The sequence below is a fragment of the Gordionus sp. m RMFG-2023 genome, chromosome 4 (genome assembly GCF_954871325.1).
Source record: "Gordionus sp. m RMFG-2023 chromosome 4, tfGorSpeb1-WG-v2, whole genome shotgun sequence".
NCBI classification, from domain to species: Eukaryota; Metazoa; Nematomorpha; class Gordioida; order Chordodea; family Parachordodidae; genus Gordionus; species Gordionus sp. m RMFG-2023.
In genome coordinates, this window is record NC_088778.1 from 25423337 (window position 1) to 25446199 (window position 22863).

The following is a 22863-nucleotide window of genomic DNA, read 5'->3' on the forward strand; positions in this document are numbered from 1 at the left end:
AATAAATTACCAATTTATATTTTCTCAAACCAAATTACACAGAAATTACGCATCGTTTTGTTTTATTAATCCTATGTTCCATAATCAAAATACTGCACTTTAATTACCGTTTGCTATAAAACGCGTTGTCAATGAGTCGTAATCTCCGTGAAACAATGAGAGAGCGTGCGCTAACAATAGAATTTTTGTTTGATTATTATCAAATATGGCCAGGCTGGAAAACGAATATTTGTTTTACGCATGCTAGCCCTGTAAATAAGCACCTTTGCACTTTGAAAGTCTCTAAATTATATTTTATTGATTTTTTTATAATTTTAAAATACATCTTCCTATAGCAGGACGTAACTATCATATATGATATCAATATCGATTTATTAAGTTATGAGAAATAACGCATTATATTATTTATGCAGTATTGTTTGGAATTTTTAAAAATATACTTTTTTGGTCAATACTATCCCACTCCTACCCGCACTCCTTCTCACACTATTTATTTTTACTCCTGTTTCTAGTGATATCCTAGTCATTTTCTGAATTTTAGACTCTTCTTTACACAAAATATTTAGAATATAAAAAGCTAAGAATTTGCGATTTTATTTTTCCCAATTTCAAGATATTTTTGTCTAATTTTTTTAATATTTGGAGATTATTTGTTCAAGGGATTATAATCAGAGGTAGATATGTGAAGGAATTTATAATAGGGTAAAAATTTTTGTTCATAAATACCCCTGATAAAAATTATCTAAAATGAAAACGGAAGAATTACACCTAACAATTTTTAATATTTTTCTTATAGTAAGTTGATATTTTTTATGATTTTTAATAGATATTCAGGAATGTTTCTCCATTGCTATTACATATTAGTCGCAAACTAAATGTTACTCAAAAATATAAATTATATTAAAAAATCAAAACTTTTTATATATGTATAAATAATTTAACTAGTAAAACGACTGAGACCAGAAAAATTAAATCTTGAGAGAAAAAATGTTTTTTTTTAAATTTGAAAATTACACATTTATCAGAGTTATCAAAAAATACTTGGCCTTAATAATGTATGAAGATTCCGATAAATTTTAAGATAAAATTAACTTGCTGTGATTTTAAATTTTGATTGATTCTGAATTTCAAACTTTCAACAAAATGTAAATTGACATTTTTGATCATAACTATTTCAAATATGAACAAAGAAAATTTTATTTTTATTCTAATTAAAAAAATTTTTAACCGTAGAAGTGTAAAAGTTTATAAATCTTTTTTAATTAATATAAATTTCCAAATATGTATGGGAGTTTTATTTTTTTGATAATATTAGATAATCAAATCAAATTTTTTAAACCTGAGACCAAAAAATTTTTGATACTTTTTAATTTTTTTGCGAGATAAAATGTTTAAATTTTAAAAAATTTTAATCTTTCCTAATGGGCCCATTAAAAGATGTTTCGCGCCACTAACCTCGATACTCACACAACAGTTACATATATATTATACTTCGTACTGTATTATTTTATATTATACATTAGTAATATGATGCGATTAATATATGTTTTTATATTTCTGACATAGTGGAGCACGCTTTGCCATGCTTTTTGAAATAATCTTCAAGGTTAACTTACCTTCATATTTAATGAAAATTATATAATATTGTCACTTTTTGTTTTAATCAAAATAAAATATATTTTTGAATATGGCCATTTCCATTTGTCTAACAGGCAACGTTTAGCATTTCGCGATAACTTATATTTAGTACGGTTAAAAAATGTTTCAAAATAAATCTGATTCTCAAAAGCGTTCAGATAAAATATCCAAATTATTGGGGGATTATTTGCTTAAAAGATATGTGATGCTGGGATCAACCTGTACTAAATGTGATGTAATAAATTTTTATATATTTGTAGGCTATAAAAAATTCTATAATTTATTAATATTTTTATATAGGTTATTTATAGTCAAAATTATAATATATCTTAAAATAGGGAGTGTTTAATTTTTAATAATGGGGTTGACTAACTGAATTACAATCAAAAAAAATAAAATATAATTATTTTAAGCATCTCTACATGATCTTGATTGCAAAATTAAGTTAAAAAACATGAATAAGCTACCAAAAAACTAAATAATTGTACAAGTAAATTGTTAAAAACTTATTAGGTAAAAAATTATCCATTTATACAGCTGCTACGTAAGATGATAAATCTTAATAAAAATATGGGGGGGGGGGAGGATTGGTGTTATCTCTAATGATGGTCTATGATTATATTATGTAATGTAATATAGCACCTCTAAATACATCTGTTGTTATAGTTTTTGAAAACACCTTTTTTACAAAAATATATGAAGTTTTTAAAATCTCCTATAACTAGGTATTTCTACCACAGGGCTAGATGGGAGGTGGATAAAACACAACTTCCTTTTTAAAATGGAAAGGGGGGGGGGTGAAAGAACTATTATCTTTAGAGGAGGAGAAGAGTAAATGAATATAAAGGATGCTAATTTGATTTAGACTTGATTCTTTTGCTAATTTAGATTTCTACCATTTTTCCTAATTTAGATTTCCTTGCTAATCTAATATATATATATATACAAAAGCTGGCCTTTAATGGCTTAGAAAAACAAAACAAAAAATTGAGTTTTTATAATCCAATAAAGTAACATTGATGAAAGTTAAATTTTGTTCTTAACTCTCCTTTCTTGAAAATATGAATTTGACTGTCTAGAGCTATAACTTAGAGAGCTTGATTGATTCAATATTAATTAGATTAATAATTTTGACTATAAAAAAAACAATAATAAAATAGGTAATGAATAAAATAAAAAACCTTATATCTTGTTAGATGTTGCTAAAGGTAACATCTGCATATAACATTTTTTTGTTAGGATTGCTATTATCACATTTGGATATAAATATTTATAAAAAATAATAATAGGAAAGGCATCTGATGGCCTTTCAATGAATATGTGTATAACTTACTGCATGGATCTACACAGAGTTGGACAGGTCATCCAGAAAAAGAATCTAGATAAAAATTCTTTATGAAAAAATGACAACTCAATCCATAAGTTCTTAAAATATGGATATGATATTGATGCCAAAAATTCAAATTATAGGAAAATTTTTCTTAAAATCTTTTGCCCATCTTGGGCAGCTTTTAATAAAGGTAGACAATATTTTAAACTTGAATTTTTATGATAGCCTATGCCCCTTTTAAACATATATAGACAATATACTTTAATATGTTTAATAAAATTTGTGTTGAACCCTTTATCATTTTTATACATGTTTTACATTCAGCCTTTACATTGTCTTTTTTAACTTTAATTTTATAAATCCATCTAAAATTATAAGATTGGGATTTAATTCAGGAGAACTTATTTCCATAATTTAAATTTTGATTATCATGACTGTTAGTCATCCTACAAATTAAAAAAATATTGCATAAAATTGTTATATTCTAACGAGTTATGTTTTTATATAAAATTTGATCTTTACTTATTTCATTTTGGTGTTGTTATGTTTTATCTATCTATCTTTATATGAGTTATAAATTTTCCAGCTAATTTTGGTTGTCAATATATTTTAAATATGGGGATAAAGAAATTAATACAAGATTTCCTAATAAAATAAGATATATACTGTGATATGTAAAATTTAAACATGAATATTAAAAAGTGTCTATATCTTTTGTCAAGAAAATGAAAAAGATACAAGATTCTTTTCAGAATAAATTATCCTAGATACAGATACTAGTATCTTGTTAAAAATGTCAAAAAGATATGAGTCCATGATACCAAAGGATTTTATATCTTAGGTACAAGTATTAGTAATGCTACCTAACTCTGGACTTAGGTTTGAATGTAGTAGGATATTGTTTCTTTTTCTGAAATTAATAAGATGGTAGTATGCTACAGGGTATATATTGTAAATTAGAATTAACCTCTGAATCTATTTGTTAAAAAATATTAAAAATGAGTTACTCATATTTGCATTTTCAATAAATTCGGTCATTTTTTTTAGTAAATTCCTAAATCTGAATTATGGTAAAGTGATTGAAGGGGTAACAATGTAACACAAATACCTTTTTAACCCTTGAGCATAAATACTTTTAACTTGGTGTGAATATGTGTTTTAAATCTAATTTATTGCATATGTTAATCCTTTGAAACTTTCCTGGTTTGAAATATTTTGCCAAAAAACCGTTTATTATAGGTAAAAGTTAAAGTTCCATCTGATTAAAACTGTAAAAAGATAGTTAATATCTACAGCATATAAAGATATTTTTGAGTAAAAAGGAAAATAAATATTTTGCTTGGAATAAATTTTATAGTTGCAAAGGAAAAGAATAATTAAATGTATGATGAGCCTAAAATGGACATACTCAAAATGTACTATTCAATATTTTGCTCTATAAAATAATATTTTAATAACTTTACCCTGATTAGCCATTTTACTCTGGGTATGGGGTGAAATGGCAAATATCCATATAGTTACACACTCAAAATGTACTATTCAATATTTTGTTCTATAAAATAATATTTTAATAACTTTACCCTGATGCTTAGCCATTTTACTCTGGGTATGGGGTGAAATGGCAAATATCCATTTTTATTTATTTCTCACAGTATTATCAATTTTCTTTTTAATAAACATTTTTTAGACTATTCTACTAAAAACACCTGCTGGGATTGAATATTGCGTTGGATGTTCAGAAATTGATAATACAATACCCGATATAATAACAGGTTTTTTTAAATATTAAATATTGATCAACCAAAAAATATATATTTAAAGACAATGATTTTGTGAAAAAATCTACCAATAATCAATCAGATTTAAATGCTCAGGGTGATAATGATGATAAAATATTGAGCCAAATTTTGAAAAACAAAATAGTGCAAATATCACAAAAGCTTGAAAGAGAGAAAGATTTAGACAATCAAATTAAAATATTGCAGATAATTAAATTATGCTTCGAAAATTTGGCAGATAACACAAAATGTATGAATTCTTAAATATTGTATATATTTGTAAAAGATTGTTTAACCATACATGCTTTTTTATTGTAAAATGTATATTGAAAACAATACTGTAAAAAATTTTGTATAAAATTACATAAAACGATTGTAGACATTCACTATTCCTGACAATCAGTTTGACTATTTAAATAATTGTTTAAAATATAAAAAGTTAATAATTCTTAATACAAATGTAACCACTCTTTATAATCATAGCTTTGCTTAATTTTTGAAATATTATTTATTTTGAGTGAATCAAGTTGGCCACAAATGGGAGTAATATTAGAATTTACATATTGCAATTGATTAGGCATTAAATTATTGAATTCATTTTCTGCTATGTCCTCTTTACCATCTTCAAGTATACAAAAGTCATCAGAAGAAAAAGATGGGCTACTGTGTGTTGAATGCCTTCTGGAGGTCATATCATGTTTCCCAATAATTTCAAATGTATCATGCAAAGGCATATTATTTAAATTGTAAGTTAAATCTACATTATGTAGTTCCTGAGACATAGGTTCATCTTTAACTGTGTCCTGAAATTCAGTTGACATCAATGGCTGATTCTGATCCTTTATTATATTAAAAGTAAGTTTTAATATTGGTTTAATACTTGATCAGTATTATTTATTACTTTTTGAGATGAAGATATCCATTCATCATTTGGAGATGATAATATTGATTTGAAAACAGAATTATAATTAAATTTGTTATTATACATAGAATTTTTGTAATCAATTGAGTTGGTTAAAATTTTAGAAAATAATTGATATTGCTCAATAATATCAGCCTAATATAATTAAGTATATAAAATTTTAATTTAATAAACTTTAAATTTTTTAGTAGAATTCTCATTAACTTTGTCATCACAAGCTCTCTTATCACTAAAAATAAGATATATAATTTTAAAAAAAAATAAAATACTTTTGATCAGAGATATTAAGTGAATTATTTAATACATATTTTGTTAATGTTTGAGATTCATTTTCCTAAAAAATAAATAGAATATTAATATAAGCAAGATTTTTACTTTAATTGAAGTTTTTATGTCATTTATCAAATTATACATATTATTGCACAAGAGAAATAAATTATTTAAAATTGAATCTAAACATTGATTAGATGAGTTTAAATGCATATGAGGGATATTAATAGCTAGACAAGCGTACGTGACTAATTTTGATTATCTAAAAATGAATGAAACGTATTTGTGTCCTTGTAGAACTAATGCTAAACCTTACCAATGCGTGAAAATACAGTGCACAAATAATTAGTACCTAAACAGGAAGAAGTTTTAAAATATAAGCAATTTTTTTAAACAGCAAAAGAAAAATCTGAAACTTATTAAGACTAAATTATGCTGGTTAATCATTAGGAAAATCATATGTGGATCCACTGAGTCCCTTATTTCTTTGGATTACTTTTGCAACCATTTACATGAATAAAAACTTGGGTAAATATTTGCGTGGAGTTTATAAAACGACCATAAATTAAACTGTTTGGCTAGCATGGATTGGACTATATCGATATATTATATTTTAAAGTTATCACATCACGTTTATTAGAATGTCCTATCTTTTTATAAATAATTTAAAGTATAGGTATAGTAAAACTTGCTTATACCAAGAAGAAAGCCTAGTTTTAGTCAGCATGAAATATTTCTGAACTTATCCTAAGAACTTTAAAAGTATATAATATAATTCTAAACATATTTACTAATCAATTAGTGTAATTATATTTAAATATGAAATTCAATATGACTTAGTTAATTTTTTTTTATCCCCCATGCTCCCTACACTTTTGAATTTTGCTCAGTCTCACTAGTTTATACCTTTTTCTCATTGTAAATCCATCAAACCAATAACTTTACCTAATCTTGTATTAAAATTCTAATAATTTGTCCTAATAGTCTTACAGAGCCAGTGTAGGATCATGAAAACACTACCGTAGGAATATTTTGCTAGTACATATGGTAGTTTTTATATATTATTGATTTCAAAATGCCACACCGGGATGGAGATAACATATTTAAAAATATAGACCAGGTCGGTGGTCTGAAAAAATATTAATGTTATATTTTCCCCCTTTTGTTTAAAATGTCACAATTAAAGAATTAAAAAGAATAAGGAGGGGAAAATATTTCATATTCGTTTTCTAACGAATTTTGTAAACAAGATCATTACCAAAGTTATTGCTAAATATTTAAATTTAACGCATAATATTAGTTAAGAATATGAGATTGATAAATAAAACTTTTCTATTGAGTTTTTATCAGTTTGTACCTAAAATTTTAGCTGGATTTTTTTTTAAAAAAATTGTGATTTCAAAGATACTTTAAGCATAAAAATAAAAATCTTTGAAGATATTTTATTTTAAAGATCATTTCAAACTTTAATTTTCATTATTATTATAAAGCTAATTTTTTAATTTCGCTAAATTTTTTAAATAATATAAAGTATTCTGTTTTTTGTTGATTGAATTTAAATTTAGAAAAATTTTCTGTATAAAATAATTTTCATTTAATATATACTTACATATTTGCAGTTGTTGACTAAAATATAATTTATTATTTTCAATTATTAAATTATCTTATTTAATTAGTTATTGTGGATTTTTGGAACATATGTTCATATTATTTAAGTTAAAAAGATACAAGACCATTCTAGCGTGAGAAGTTAAACATTTAATAAATCAGGGGCATGGAACAGAACTTTGAGTAAATTTATGGAACGGAATCGGAATGTTCAATTTCTTATCGATTTATTCTAACACCACAAAGAACCAATATAAATGAATATCTTTTAGAAAATATATTATTGCTATGTAATAATTGATTCATTTGATGATTAAATAAAGATTAATTAAAATGTGTTATTAAAATATATATTTCGATATTTTTCTAAGAACGAAAAGCTGAAACGGAACCTGAATGGAAATTTTTTTAACCGGAACAGGGACTGAACGGAAACTCTAAAATGCTCTGGTTCCTGAATAGATTCTTCTCTTCATCTTAAAATACGGAAATTAAACTAGTAAAGAGATAAATTTTTTAATGTGCAAACTTTTGAAATATCAATTTTATAATTGATTTCGAAACGCTCGATTTTTGGCAGCCATTTACATGGGATCTCAAAGACTATGGTATGTTATTAACCTAATATTTTATTTTGCTTATAAATCTATTTTTTTTTTGCAATAAAATTAGTTTACTTTTATTGGCGTGCATTTCTATATATTTAAGACAAATTTGAAATATTTCAAAATGCCCCAAAACCTTTATAATTTTTCTAAAGCCGTAATCGAAACTATTTTAAAATTTAAGTAGCTGTGACCGCACTGTAACATTTTCATTGGCTCCCTTACCCTAACAAAAAACTGGAACTTTTTAGGATAACGGTTCTTATCCATAATTAAAATAGAGTATAAAATAAATATTTTGAGTATATAATTTATTCCCTATGAGCTTTTTCTTTTAAATTTGGGCTGCTACTAGTAAAGAAAATTGCCACCGGGTGTCAAAAAATCAATTTTGCAGATCACTATGCAAGGACCCCCTTTTTGAATTATTTGAATTTTCTTTTTTTTTAAACTAATTTTTATTTGATAGAATGAGGAATAACGAGGTAAAATTAAGAGGGAGGGGGTAATATCATCATTAGCCTAGGAGGGGATAGAAGTCCTTGATAACAGCCATTATTATTTCTCATTTATTATTTTTGATGCAAAAATATTTAATATAACCAAGAACAAGAATGTACAAAAATGAAAATACTTTTAAAATTTTTAAAAAACATTTCACGCAAATAAAATACAAATAGGAAGAAGAAAAAAAAGACTAAAAGTGAAGATATTTCTTAGAAATATTTAATTAAATATATGTTATTTTATAATGATGAAAATAGAAGATGAACATTATTATCTTAAATCAAATTCTCGGAAAAAGTAAATTTTAAAAAGTTCAGGGTTAAAAAATATTTAAAAATATAATAAATAAATATTATATTCTTTTTTGTTTTACTGAACTTTTTAGAAATGAAAATGTTATTCTCGGTAGTCACAAGGAAAACTAAAAGTGAAATATTTTTGACTATTAATTCAAACTGCCTTTGGCTATAATAAAACATATATAAATTACATTGAATTCGCAGATGTTTGAAAGAGCCATATTTCGCAAATTTTTATTAATTTCGCCTAGTTTCTAATAATTATAAGCAAAACCTATTTTATATTTTTAATCTAGTGCCCAGAAAATTTAATATTTTTTTATGCCCGATTCCGGCCGAAATTTTTTTTAGTTTTTAAGCTATAGCCCGCCTGGAAATTTAAAAAGCCCCAGAGGAAATTTGATTTATAATATTTTTAATTAAAGGCAAGCATCAATTTATTTTTATATTTTTAAACCGGAACTTGGCCCGATTATTCCCGATCGGCCGACAGGCAGAGAATTCTATTTTGATTCATCGTCACGGGAAAAAATATTCTGTTATTATAGTGCGCACAAAGCGTTTCGAACGCTAATAATGCATTTCAAATATCGCGTAAATTGGGCAAATTACCGTGTGGAGTTAGAAACCATTTAAAAAATACAAACTGGTTTTTTATTCGTTCATTTTGCACTTTGCTAACCAAATAAATTAATAGGGGGGGGGGCCTTACATTAAAAATCCCATCTTGGTTATTTAATAATATGTAAACTTAATATTATAGAGTTTTTTAAAAAACTTACCTTTTAAAATGGAATATTTCAAAATTAATGATATAAAAAGGCAGATGATAAATATAATTTACATAAACCAACAACTAACCTGTAATGATTTTATTAATTCGGTATATAAATTTATTATATATAAAATATAAAGAAAGATAATATAAAAATGAAGAATTATAAAGTATCATCATTCGATTTGATATATAAATTATAATATTCTGCATAAAGATAGAAAAAATATAAAGAAAATTACAAATTATCTTATTGTAAAACCTCCATCTAGAGGCAAACTTATGCCATTTATGATACTCGCTTTATCACTGAGCAAATACAGTATCGCATTAACGATCTCGGAAACATCTACGATATTATGTTAGAATTTCATTTAAAAAAAAACATAAATTTAAGGAATCTAAGATGCAGCATTATTTTAAATAATTTTAAAGAGATTAATTATACCGGCAAATCTTTGTAGCGGAATATCTTGTCTCATTTTTTCGCTTAAAGGATTATCACGAGACCAATTAACCTTTCCCATATCCGTCATAACGATCGTTGGATTAACTGAGTTTACTCGTATCTTAAGTACGATATATATAAAAAGAGTTCAATATAAATATGTCACATTAGCGTCTACATGACAGAAAATTTGTTGGAGGCAACCTCCCCTCAAATTCTACTTCTATCCCTCTAAAAAAAATTTATGAGATAACGACCCCAATGATATAACAAAAAATCTTATAATGAGCCACCATTTATAATCTTCCAAAAAATTCTAATTAAAATTTTTCCAGGCCTCATAAATTTAGGCTAGGAATAACAAATAAACATTTGTTAGTGTTAATTAATAGTTGTTGCTAACTGTATTCCAAAAATTAGCTATGAGCGTGAATAAATCAAAACTGTACTCAAATGTTATCTGAGAATGAATGATTTAAAATTTTTCGAATTTTTTTAACATTTATTTTTATCTTTAAATCTACAAATAGTGTTTATTTTAACTATTACCCCTTTGGACGCCTAATACCCTCCAAAAAAATTGAAAGCAAATGCTACCCCCTCTCTCATGTAGACGCTTGTCACCATTATATAGAAAATATTGATAATATCAGCGATGCACCGATACATATCACCACTGATAAATATATTTTTAAAAAAATACCGAAATAACATATTACAATTAAACTCCAATCATATTTTATTTGAATTCACCAATTTTTTATTTTTTGAATATATAATAAATATTATAAAATGATATTATTTTTATCTTTTTACGAAGTAAGCAATGCTTTTGTGATTTATATTATATTTTTTTCCCCATAAATTTTGAAATATTGGTAAAAGCATATATAAATTTTTAAAAACTTTTTAAGAGTCACAAATGATAATACACGTCTTCCACGCAAAAGATCAAATAAAAAATTATAAATTTCAAATTTTTTTTGATCCTTTTTTTTCTAATGAGACTATGATTAGTTTATTTATTTAGAAAGTCGCTAGCCAGTCATAAAATAATTTTTTTTAGTGTTGTTAAAGTAGCTGTAACTATTTCCATATTTGACAAAAAATGACGTTGCTTTTGAAAAAATATAATTAATCACGGATTTTAGAATGTACAATATTAACTATTTTCAAGTTAATATTTAAAATATGTTATTTAAATAAATATATATATATCTTATAATTTCACAAATTTAAAATATTTAAAATTTATAGGAGATAGTTAGATCTTTTTTCTAAATTCATAATAAAAGGTGGAAGATCAGAAAAATCTTATATAAAAAAAATAAAACTTTTAGAAGGAAAAAAAATAAATCAAAAAATGCTGAAAAAGGAGAAAATTGAAAAATGGTGTATTATAAAAGGTTACAATAAACTTTATCTATATCTATATTTATATTTTAAAAATCTAGAGATTAGCCACAAGATAATGGCGGAAGATTGCATATATGATGCTAATGATCTCATGTCTTTTCAGGAGGACTATTGCCACAGATAAATTCTATATCACATGAGATAATTTTTAATTACGGCGTCATAGCATAATAGGAGGGACCTGCAAAAATTTATAAACGTATTTTAGTCATGAATGATATATTTTTTTTATGTAATCACAATATTACAATTTTTATTTATCTGATGGATAAATTTACATTTCATATATTTTTAGGCGTAATGATTTTTTTTTTAAAAATGTTTCCGTAAATTTTTCAATTGCATAATTAGATATCGCGATAAACAATTACACTTGACAGCAGTAACGGTTTTCCCTATATAAGTTTCAGTTGTATAGGTGCCGACTGGCTAAACCTTTTCGTCTTAGCCATAGCCAATGTAAATGCCTAATTAGGCATAAAAACGGCTAGAGAGCCAATTTTTTCCGATTCAATAAATGATAATAAAGTTTCTCGATGAATATCAATTGTAAAGCTTTGCATTCTATTGTTGAGCATCTTTTTTTCTGTCACGGATAGAGTTTAAGAAGTACACGCTATCGTATTTCAGTTCTATTAATTTTGCTAAATAATACTCCAACGATGCCGTGTATCGAAGCATTACATGTAATGGTTTATCAAGGTAATAAAACTAAAACTTTTGTTGAATTGTATCCATAATTTCCATATATATTTGGTGTTCGCCTTTTTAATAGATCACACAGAGGGGCCGCAATTGAAGATAAAATCATAAGATTGCATATCAATTAGAGAATGAGGGCTTGGTGCTAGTTTGCTGTTATTATTCATTTTTTTATTTGAAGACTCCATACCATTTTCGATAATTTGATGTCTTAAGTATTTTATACTTGTTTTGGAAAATTTATTTATTTAAATTTATTTTTAAAAAAATTATCTAAATTTTTCAAGTATTCTTATATTGGCATGGGCTGATAAAATAAATGATGCATTGAACAAATAGATTGAAATTAACATAATAGAACTAGTTTTTCAAGCTGGACAAGCCCCATCGTTCCTTTAATAAAAACGAATTGGATTGTTTAAATAACAAAATGACAATAAATCCGTATATACAACCCAATAATCATATATTCTGGATTAACGAATTATTCCAAAAACTTCAAAAAACAGTGATCTTTCTAATAATCAATTAACAAAAGAAGTATAAGAAGCTTTTATCTACAAATACTTAGGATTCTATATGAAATGAAAAAGAATGCCTTTTGGAATAACAATAGTTTCCTCCGAGGATTGAAAATGAGGGGAATAAAAAGTAAATATAGGCTAAGTCAGTGGCGTAGCTACGGGGGGTGGTTTTCGGGTTTAGACCCCTCCCAAAGCTAAATTTTTTTTCTAATTATACGTTCAAAAGACTTAAAAGTAACTTTATATTAAATAAATTCCATTAATATTTATATTTTTCTGGTTTTGATGTTTGTGGAAGGATATTATATTCCTATTGAAATTATTCTATATAGTATTATTACAAAGTTATTGAGAATAATCTACTAAATTATAATAACATATTATTGATGCATTTAAAAAAAATATATTTATTATATATTATAGAAGATATGGTTATGATTTGTAAGATTAACCTGGCCGAAGGCCGGAGAAAAGGGCCGAATATATGTATGGACCCCCTCTAAGAAAAATTCCTAACTACGCCACTGGGCTAAGTGTATTTCTTTTTCGTTCATTCTAAGGCATGATGTGGGTTAGGTTAATCTAAGTAAAAAATAAGATTATGATAAATTCTTAATTTTATGGCACCAAACCTATTAAACTCGGTAAAATCTAACAAATAAGTATCTATTAGTTTTTACCGAACTAGGCGGTTCAGACTAAGGCCGCTGGCTCGTTGCGGTTAAGGATAAAAAAATTTGGGGGGAGTTAATATAAAATAAAAAAGTGTTTCATAAAATGTAGCAAAACTTAAAGCACCCAATATTAATTTTTGAGTGTATATTAAAAATTTATAACTTTAAATATAGTGGTGGCCATTTAAACTTTAAAAAAAATACTTTATTAGATCTTCAAAATAGGCTTTTTTTAAAATTTTAAACCAATCAAAAAATCTCTTAGAAATGGGCTATTATTCAGCAATTTTTTTTTAACGAGTAATCAGGTTTGAGCATAGCCTTAAATAAATTTAAAAAATGGTTCTTAAAAAAAATTAAACAATTTTTACGATAAATTATTTTTTTTAAAAATATCGAATAAAATTTTGCAAATCAAGAAAATCTAATTTTTTCTAGTGGATAATTGTATCGAAAAGTTATCAAAACTAACCTATAGAGAAAAGGATCATCGGCATTCGGTATCGATGCATCACTTATTTAAAATATCAATTAATAGAACGAACGGTATATATGGCATATGAAATCCGTGGGGATTTAGAATCTCTCGATTTTAAATTATTTACTGAGTACGATTTTAACATTTTTAAAATCCAATTTAACCGGAAATGGATTTCAGCATGTATATATAGAACACCTACCCTGTAAATTTTTAGATAGCTTTTGCCATAAACCTTTGTAAAATACATTGTAAAATTTGAAATGAACAGTGTGAGTGCTTTATATACGTGCTGGAATGCATTTCCGGTCAAATCAGATTTTTAAAATATATAAATCGCCCGAATTTATTGATTCAAAATCGAAAGATTACGAATCCCCATGAATAACATATCCCGCTCGACATTATATACAAATATTTTAAATACTCATTTCATCACAATTTGGCTTACAAAGAAAAATCTTCTTAAATGTTGTGCCAGCAATTATCATTTAAAAAAATATAGTGAACACGTTATCTTTTAAGCGTTGTTATTTAACGTAACGTTATTACAAAATAAAGTTTAAATTGGTGTAAATTTATAAATATGGAGGGTTAAAATGATTTTTCTTAAATATTATATAAAATGATTATCTCTATTTTAGCTTTATTTTAAATTAGTTTTTAAAACTGAATCAGTTAGAATAACGCTTTGTTTAATAAGGCAACGCTTGAAGATAACGATAAGCTCTCGATATAGGGTTAAGCTTTTAAATTGATTTAAATGATCTAAAACAGACCATATCTTAAAATGTATATTAAATACATTAAAGGTAAACATTTTTAGGTCCCAGCTCAAGGGCCATACATCTAGTAAGGGCATCCAGAGCCGCCTTAGAGGCACTGTAGATAGAGTGGTCAGGAATCGCTACAAGGGCAGCCTGGCTGGATACGTTAACAATGGAGCATCCTTCAGTGAGGTTGTGTTGGAGCATGTAATGAACGACGGCCTTGTATCGCGTTTCAATTTTGACATGAATTATGTTTAAAAATATATCGATAAAATGGTTTCAATTAAAAAATATATTCATGCTAAACGTTGAGTTTGGCCGGTGTGAAAAGTTTGATTAGTCGAAAAAACACGTCATATTACAAAGATTATTTTTTGAATAAAATGATAATTTATTTTACACTTTACATAATGAGTAGCAAATAATCTCGCCCCCTCCCCAAAAATGGCCTCCTAAACAAAATGACCGCCTTTTTTTTTATGTAACATAGATATTGGAATGATCGATTATAAAAAATTTCGGTGTTTGTTTGGATTCTACAGAAAATTTGTTGACTACTATTAAAACAATTGTCTAAAAACGTAAGAAAAAGGATATGCGAAAACTACCGTGAATTTTTTTTTTTTTTAAAAGAAATTTATTAATAATTCCAACTATATAATTACACATTTTCGGCCAATCAGATCATTCAGGCAGGATAAGTCACCGTTTAGTTAATCAATAAATCTAAATAATACAAGAAATAAAAATTTACCGTGAGACATTTGGTCACTTGGTAAAAAAAAATTTCTATTTATAACTATCTAGCTTTTATTTTAAGATCTATCAATTAAAGATCGGCGGCCCGTGATGTTCCATTGGAATTTTCGGACTGGCCGGTAATTATTTTAACCCGATCTAGCCCGTAAAACATACTTTGTGCAAGTTGTCCAGCCCATAATAATTATTATGAACGACGTAAATTTGCGTCATTATCAACTTCGAAAAAAAAATATTTTTAAGACCTTAGCTCGGCTGTCCGGCGCTAAAATATTTACCACCGGAGACCGACCTATTTTTAAAAAAATGCTCAATTTTTGGCTGAATAAATAAATAAATAATAGAATACTTGGGAAACATTGACAACGGCATTAAAATTGACATCGAATTGACTAAAATATATAGAAAAAAATTTTTGGTGAGGAATTACTTGAATAACAAAATATTTTTAAGTATTTAATATAAGATAAAATGATTGGTCGATCTTTAAATAATCTGATTAAAGCCCTTGAAAATTGGGCCTAAATTTGTTAAAAAATTAGTTTTCTCTTCTTTTAATAAAATAAAAAACAATTTTAATTAGAGACTGGCCAGAACAAATTAATTAATGTTTTTTAAAATTTGATTCAACTTTTAATAAAACTAGTTTAATTTGTATATCACAAAGAGCAGGCCGTAAGCCCGGATATACGAGCCGGGCCGTATTTTAATTTTTTTTTATATATAACCGGGCCTGGCCTAATATATATTTTTAAAAAAACATGAATCGGGCCGAATATTTTAAATCGCCATTATTTTATATAAAAATTAAAAATAATATATCGGGCTGAAATTTTTTTTTTCAAATCCGGGCCGGGCAAATAATACCTTTGCAAGTCTCTGATATTTTTCAATCAAAGGTTTGGAGCTCGAACTAGCCTGAACCGACTTAATAATTGTTTTTGGATCTTTTTTTAAAAAAAATTGTAATTTCTGATGAACTTTAAAAAAAAATGGCCTTGTTAATTATTAATATGTTCTAAAATAAACGGAAAATAATTATCAAAGAAACTAATATGCTTTATTAAATAATTTAAAGATGTAGGAGAATCGCTCCAAAATTCTAAGCTATATATTATTTTTGTTTGTTTTAAAAAAGTCTTTATTTATTAAAAAATATAAAACCCACAAATTAGTTTTGGTTCTTAATTCAAAATTGTATTCAGAAAAGAAGCCTGTAAGTAGTGCTGTTAAAAAGCCCGATTTTTAAAAAGGGCCCGATTAAGATTTCAGGCAGAATAATTTGGTGTAAGACTTAAGATTTGGAGAGTATAAGCCTAAACTCTGCCATCTGTGATCAAAATCACCAGGCTAGGCACAATATTAAATTTGGTTATAATCTTAATCGGATCGGGCTTTTTAACAACACTACTTGCAACACTTTTTTTAAATTCTTTTTTTTAAAAAAAAATTGGTGCTCTCACTTAAAAGGTGACTTATTACCACTTTTTAGAACATTTATTTAGAATTTTAAAAGGAAAAGAGACCAAGGACACATGCTAATAGTTAATGATAGTGTCCAAGAATTGAGAGTCAAAATAATAAAACAATGTATAGTAAAAAAAATTAAATATGCGCAGTTATTTTTTAAAAAAAATAAAACATCTGACATTTTACTAGTCTGATCAAAATACAGAGATAGAAAAAATAAGACTTTGAGATGGCTATTTAAAATTTGTTCACTTTAAGCTGGTATCAGCTCAAATTGTACGATTTATCAACATTATGATTTCCTTTCCTTCTTTTTATTTATTCCACGAGTTGAAATAGATGGTATAAAAATGTACATGATATTTCATAATTTTAATGTAAAATCCGGCTAAATAGTTTAAACCAAATAAGCCGTGATGTATAAATCATCATCCAAATTTACAATTGAATCGAAGGCTTATCGATTTCCAGAAATCGTTGCAATTTGGCGACCCCGGCATTATTAACCAAAAGATGGATCGGACTAATTTTTTCAATGTGACTCCAGGTGTTCTCCCAGTCAGTTACATCGGATAGTATAGTGTTTATTTTAGGGTCCTGTATAATATAATATATTATTATTTATTTGTGATAAATTGGTACAAATTTACTATTATTCATCATTAGTTTCATTCAGTTTGAAAAAAAAAATCTCTTTTTTTAAAAAAAACTTTTGCAATTTTTATGCATTAAAAATCCTTCAAGATGAAATCAAAAAAAAATTTTTTTAAACTGGTCTTATAAAAATTTTAAATTTGAAAAATATTGATTGTTAAATATTGGCAACAGATGCAACTTTTTTAGCCGATACCAAAAAAAAATAATAGCACTTTTTTTTCTTTCCTTTATCTGGTTTAGAAAATTGTATAAAAAATATATTTTTTTTTAATTTATGAAGGTCGTTTTTTTAAATTACAAGTATTGATCAACACCAAATATCGGTCCATATCTGATTTGTAGCAGAAACGGGCGTGTAATAATGTGCACAAATTGAGCGTTTGCGTTTTGAGCACTTTTTTAATTTAAAAAAAAACGTAACGTATCCTTTGTTTATCTAAAAAGGCAAATGACAATTGGCGTTGAAATGCATTATTAACGTTTGCAACGCTCAATTTGTGGGCACTATAAGACAAGGATTAGAGAGGAAACATAACATTATAAATTTCTCGTATAGTGAAATATAAACTAAAACAGTGTTAAAATTTTTTAATTTAAATTTCTTACACTTAATCACCAATTCGTTTGGTTTTTTTTATTGATTGGGAAATCACTTCCTACTTAAAAATGAGCTTTATTGCAGTTCCAATAAAAATATCGAAAACAGGTGAAAGTGCATCTCATATTTATAATATTATGTTGCATGTTTACAATTTAGCTTGGTAGCTATAGCTAATAGCGGCTATTTTTTTTGTAATTATTAAATTTTTTGCGCGCTACTTTTTTTGAAAGTAGCTAAGTAGCCGCTATTTTAAAAAATATAATGAAGGTAAGTATAAACATGAAAATTATAATAATCATAATTAATTATAATTTATTATTTAATTTTGAAATTGAAATATATTTTCAATTTGTAATTTATAATTTTATTTGTATTATAAACCTAAATCACGTGTTAATAATTTAAAATGTCATCGCCTATGGATATCCAAATCGTTAAAAATGATTCAGACAATGATATTAATGAAATGGAGGATACCAGGGAAGAAAATGTTCCTAATAGCTATAATACAAATTTCCCATTCCCTAGATTTGAATATTTTTTAATAAATATATAATCCAAAACTGGCTTCAAATTTATTTGTTTAAAAATGTAAAAAAAAATATTTCCTCAAATCAATCCAGTAGCTATAACCTCAAGAAACACCTAAAGGTTAATTGTCATTTTTACATTCTAATAATATTTATTTTATAAGACTGTTCATGAGTTTTAAGGAAATGGAGAAACATCTTAATAATTTTGGTATAGGCGACTCTACATCCAAAAAGACTAATTTCAAACCGAATTAATTAATAATGCAAATGACAATATTTTTCAGATATTGGCTGATAAAGTTATTGTTGATTTTATAATTTATACAGTTCAGCCAATGTCCTTGGTTGATAGTCCATCATTTACCATGATTAAAATTCTATCCTCTGGTACACAATTTTATGCCGCCAGACACTAATAAATAAAATAGCAGATAACTTTAAAATGATGAAAGATGCTCTAATAGTAGAGTTAACAGACATATCATATATATGTACCACGGCAGAGAGTTGGATACATAACAGAAAGTAAAAGCTTATTTATATTTATAAATTGATCTGATTAAATATTTTTGAGCTTATTTAGGAATCAGAGACCATTGGCTAGGTCCTAGGACTTTAAAAAGAATATCTGTGGCATTAGCCCTCAAATGATAGGATGCCAGACATACGATGTACTTGCAAATAAAATTATTGATAATCTATCTTATATTAAAAATATGTATATAAGATTAAATACGCCCTTATCCCTCAAGTGCTAGTGTCGAGAGATTATTTAGTAAGGCAACACTTATATTTTCTGATAGTCACTCTAGATTTGGGGATGATAATATTGAAATGATTATATTATTAAAATGCAACAAATTACCATAAATATATTTTTATTATATAAATTTTTTATAATCAAAACTAACTATTTTTTAATATTTATAAGATTTTTATATATTTGCTATACAATAAAATTATAAGCAAAAAATACAAATTTATTTGTAAATTTTTTTTATAAAAAGTAGCTAGTAGCGTTTAACAACTCTGCAATTTAGTTAACTCATCAAATGAATATATGAAATTATTATAAGTGTAATCAGAATAAACTAAATTTTTTTTTTCTTCATAAGTTTTCATTTTCTAAATTTCAAACGGCCAGCTTCGAGTTTGGGACTTCATGTACATTGATTCAATTACTCTATCCAACCTTAACGTTGATGACCTCGCTAAATCTCAGAAAATCGAATATAGTTCCATATATCCTTCTTACATATTAATACCCAGCATTCGCTTTAATCTAACCTCTTTTGGTAGCAAAGCTCAAAGCTTTTTTAAAAAGATTAGGAAGACACAGATCCACGAAATTATCAATAAACACAAAGAATCTCTTTTTATAATTTGCACTAACTACCTAAGCTGTATCTCTTCAATTAAATAATCTCCCATGCCTCCTCCATCATTATCTTCTTCTGTCCCTTTGATTATTTTTGCTACTTTCCTAATTTTCTTAATCTTCTTCCATTCTTTTTATTCTCCTTAATCATAAACAGAAAAAACTCTCCAACCATATTAAAACCCCAAGATGATTCAGTTTAACCTAGGTTACAAGGCTTATTAGTGGTTCAGTTAAAGTAGCAAAAATTTTAATGGTTCAGGTCAAAAATATCAATTAATACCAATTTAATGGTTTACTTTTGATCCCTGTTAATTTTTATATATTTTAGAATCCTTGGAATTTTGATTATAAAATGAAACCATAACACTGATGTTGTGGCAATGACACGTCTAATTTTCTACACATTTTTACTATGATTTTTCAACTTTTTTAAAAAAGTCCTATCAGTATTCTCATGCTTAAACATTTTATGTTCAAAATTATTTTAAAGTAAACTTATATATGGCATTTCAGTTAGATGACTATATATTCTGATTTTAGTATTTAATTATAAAACCAATTGTTCAATTAATTATGTAAAATTTTTTCAAATAAGATGCACTTTTGTCGATATTGTAACAATAAATAAATATGTAAAATAAACAATATTCTACAAAATTTAAATATTATTTTATAATGTTCTATTCTAAAATAGTAATTGTCAATAAATTACAGATACCAAGTCAGACAAATACTACTTGGGTATCAGTTAAATTCATCACTTTTTTAAAAAATATATAGTATTATAAAATATGATGAAATAAAACAAAAATCAATTTAAATTTGAGGCTTTTCTTTTGGATTTTAATTAATTTAATATTTTAAATATCAAGATGATAAATATACTAAATTAAAATTTTTACTTCTCAGAAGAGAATAAAAAGGTAATGAAAGCATTTAAAAAATTGAATGAGTCTGAAATAAAGAAAAAAGCATAAGAGAGGCTATTTCCTATGATTATTTTAAATAAAAAGTAAATATGGTCTAATTGAATATTTATACAATAAATTATAAAGATTAGTATTATTTTTCAGTAATTTTAATGAAAAACATTCAACTAACCTTTATGGATCATTGAATAATCAGGTATCAGCAAAAAAAGTTTTACCCAATAAGGTTCCCATTCAAAAACATAAAAATTCAAGAAATATCCTTATTTTTTAAAAACTCAATTGGAAGATATTGCAATCTTTTTAAACTTCTACCAATATCATTAAATTCCTGATTTTATCTGTATTTCATGTTTCCCATCTCTTGACATTATACTGATTGATATTATGTATTGGTGAACATTTTAGTCAAAAATAATAAAGAAAAAATGCAATTTTAAGAATGTTATAAATGAAATATAATGAATGTTTGATTTTGAATATTCAAAAAATAAAACTAATTTGTTTTTAAGTTTTTAGAAGTCTAATTTTTTTTGTTTTCCAACCTCAATCAAATATATTTGCCTAGCTATTATAAATAGTCTACTTCTTTTGACAAAGTAAGCAGACTTTCTTCAGTTTTTGACATTGCATATACTTTAGCACCAGCTAAACTAAGAGCTTTTGCCACATCTCTTCCTATGCCTTTGATAATTTAATTTTTTTTTTAAATTTAACAGATTTTAATTTTTTTAAATATATTAAGTAAATTTTTTAAATATAAAATTCATATAAATAAATAATATATATTAGATTCTATAAGAAATTAAAATTATTTAACTCTCTAATTAAAAAATAAATTAGAAAAAAATAATAGTTGCTAAATTTGATATCAATAAGAATAGTCAACATTTAAAAATGACATAGATTTGGGATTAATACTTAAAAAAATGTTAATATCATTGCTTTTATTAAAAATTATATAATAAATAGAAATCCTTTAATCTTAAACCTCGACCAGCGCCTGTTACTAAAGCATTTTTTCCTTTAAAATTTATTTCCATAATTATTATTTTTTAAATGCTAAAATCAAAAGATTATAACATTATTTTGAATGACATGAGAGGAATGTCTATTATATTAGGTCCTATTTTAACATGAAAATATAATATAAATATAGTTTAAAAACAAAATAATTAATTTATAAGAAATTAATTTATTCTAACAGAGGGTCATATCTACAGGTGGGAAGGGTTATGAAAATGTTTTGGGGGTTTTATCTCAGATTTTCTTGGCTTTGATCCTGCCTATAAAATATATTGATTCTTGATTTTTGTGTGGCTATTTTTAATTTGCTTTTTTTAAAGTTAGCAATATCTTAATATCAACTTTGCTAACGTTGACTGCTATTATAAATAATACTAAATCTTTGCCAATGTTTCGTTCTAAAATGGAAATAACAATTTAATAATACTAAAATCTTTGCCAATGTTTCGTTATAAAATAAAAATAACTATTTGATAACAAAAGTCTATCATCTCAACAACTAACATAGCAAGAAGTGTTGTTATTAAAATCGACTCGAATCGGACTTTTTAACAACTCTAATAGACAGTATTAAAGGGGAGTGAAGGGGGATTTATTAACAAACTTTGGTCGACCTCACTCTTATTGAATATATTCTAAATATTTTATCAATATTTATATTATATTTAAATCCGTTTGGCAATATAAAGGAAGAGAGTTATTTTATAATAAAAGATTTGCAAAATATAGAAGAACTAAATATTTGGGTTGCGCTTTTAGCGCC

General features: G+C 25.7%; 3 protein-coding genes across 3 annotated transcripts; 1 reads left to right on the plus strand and 2 right to left on the minus strand.

Annotated features, from left to right (window-relative positions):
• Positions 1 to 1737: 1737 nt before the first annotated feature.
• LOC135928324 (uncharacterized) lies at positions 1738 to 5079 on the plus strand. Its single transcript, XM_065464764.1, has 3 exons — positions 1738 to 1873; positions 4656 to 4740; positions 4790 to 5079. Exons 1-3 carry the CDS (start codon positions 1760 to 1762, stop codon positions 5008 to 5010), a joined length of 420 nt encoding a protein of 139 aa, XP_065320836.1. The 5' UTR covers positions 1738 to 1759; the 3' UTR covers positions 5011 to 5079.
• On the minus strand, positions 5050 to 6191 carry LOC135928323 (uncharacterized). The gene is made up of 5 exons (XM_065464763.1): positions 6044 to 6191; positions 5938 to 6002; positions 5843 to 5897; positions 5648 to 5803; positions 5050 to 5585 (listed from the first exon to the last, which is right to left on the minus strand). The coding sequence occupies exons 1-5, from the start codon at positions 6149 to 6151 to the stop codon at positions 5196 to 5198; spliced, it is 774 nt and encodes a 257-aa protein (XP_065320835.1). The 5' UTR covers positions 6152 to 6191; the 3' UTR covers positions 5050 to 5195.
• Positions 6192 to 9841: 3650 nt separating this feature from the next.
• Positions 9842 to 22173, minus strand: LOC135927833 (D-erythrulose reductase-like). Its single transcript, XM_065464033.1, has 7 exons — positions 22066 to 22173; positions 21661 to 21758; positions 17416 to 17570; positions 15853 to 15895; positions 14793 to 14963; positions 10181 to 10301; positions 9842 to 10081 (listed from the first exon to the last, which is right to left on the minus strand). The coding sequence occupies exons 1-7, from the start codon at positions 22115 to 22117 to the stop codon at positions 9978 to 9980; spliced, it is 744 nt and encodes a 247-aa protein (XP_065320105.1). The 5' UTR covers positions 22118 to 22173; the 3' UTR covers positions 9842 to 9977.
• Positions 22174 to 22863: the final 690 nt, after the last annotated feature.

What these genes read in the sequence shown, in the direction of transcription:
- LOC135928324 (XM_065464764.1), top strand. Translation starts at nt 1,760, where the DNA reads ATGTTTCAAAATAAATCTGATTCTCAAAAGCGTTCAGATAAAATATCC. An exon ending in CAACCTGTACTAAATGTGAT is followed by an intron (nt 1,874 to 4,655) that starts GTAATAAATTTT and finishes AACATTTTTTAG; the next exon opens with ACTATTCTACTAAAAACACC. An exon ending in AATACCCGATATAATAACAG is followed by an intron (nt 4,741 to 4,789) that starts GTTTTTTTAAAT and finishes ATATATTTAAAG; the next exon opens with ACAATGATTTTGTGAAAAAA.
- LOC135928323 (XM_065464763.1), bottom strand. Translation starts at nt 6,151, where the DNA reads ATGCATTTAAACTCATCTAATCAATGTTTAGATTCAATTTTAAATAAT. An exon ending in ACATAAAAACTTCAATTAAA is followed by an intron (nt 6,003 to 6,043) that starts GTAAAAATCTTG and finishes TTTATTTTTTAG; the next exon opens with GAAAATGAATCTCAAACATT. An exon ending in ATTCTACTAAAAAATTTAAA is followed by an intron (nt 5,804 to 5,842) that starts GTTTATTAAATT and finishes TAATTATATTAG; the next exon opens with GCTGATATTATTGAGCAATA.
- LOC135927833 (XM_065464033.1), bottom strand. Translation starts at nt 22,117, where the DNA reads ATGGAAATAAATTTTAAAGGAAAAAATGCTTTAGTAACAGGCGCTGGT. An exon ending in AGTAACAGGCGCTGGTCGAG is followed by an intron (nt 21,759 to 22,065) that starts GTTTAAGATTAA and finishes AAATTATCAAAG; the next exon opens with GCATAGGAAGAGATGTGGCA. An exon ending in TTGAGCTGGGACCTAAAAAT is followed by an intron (nt 10,302 to 14,792) that starts GTTTACCTTTAA and finishes ATCGTACTTAAG; the next exon opens with ATACGAGTAAACTCAGTTAA.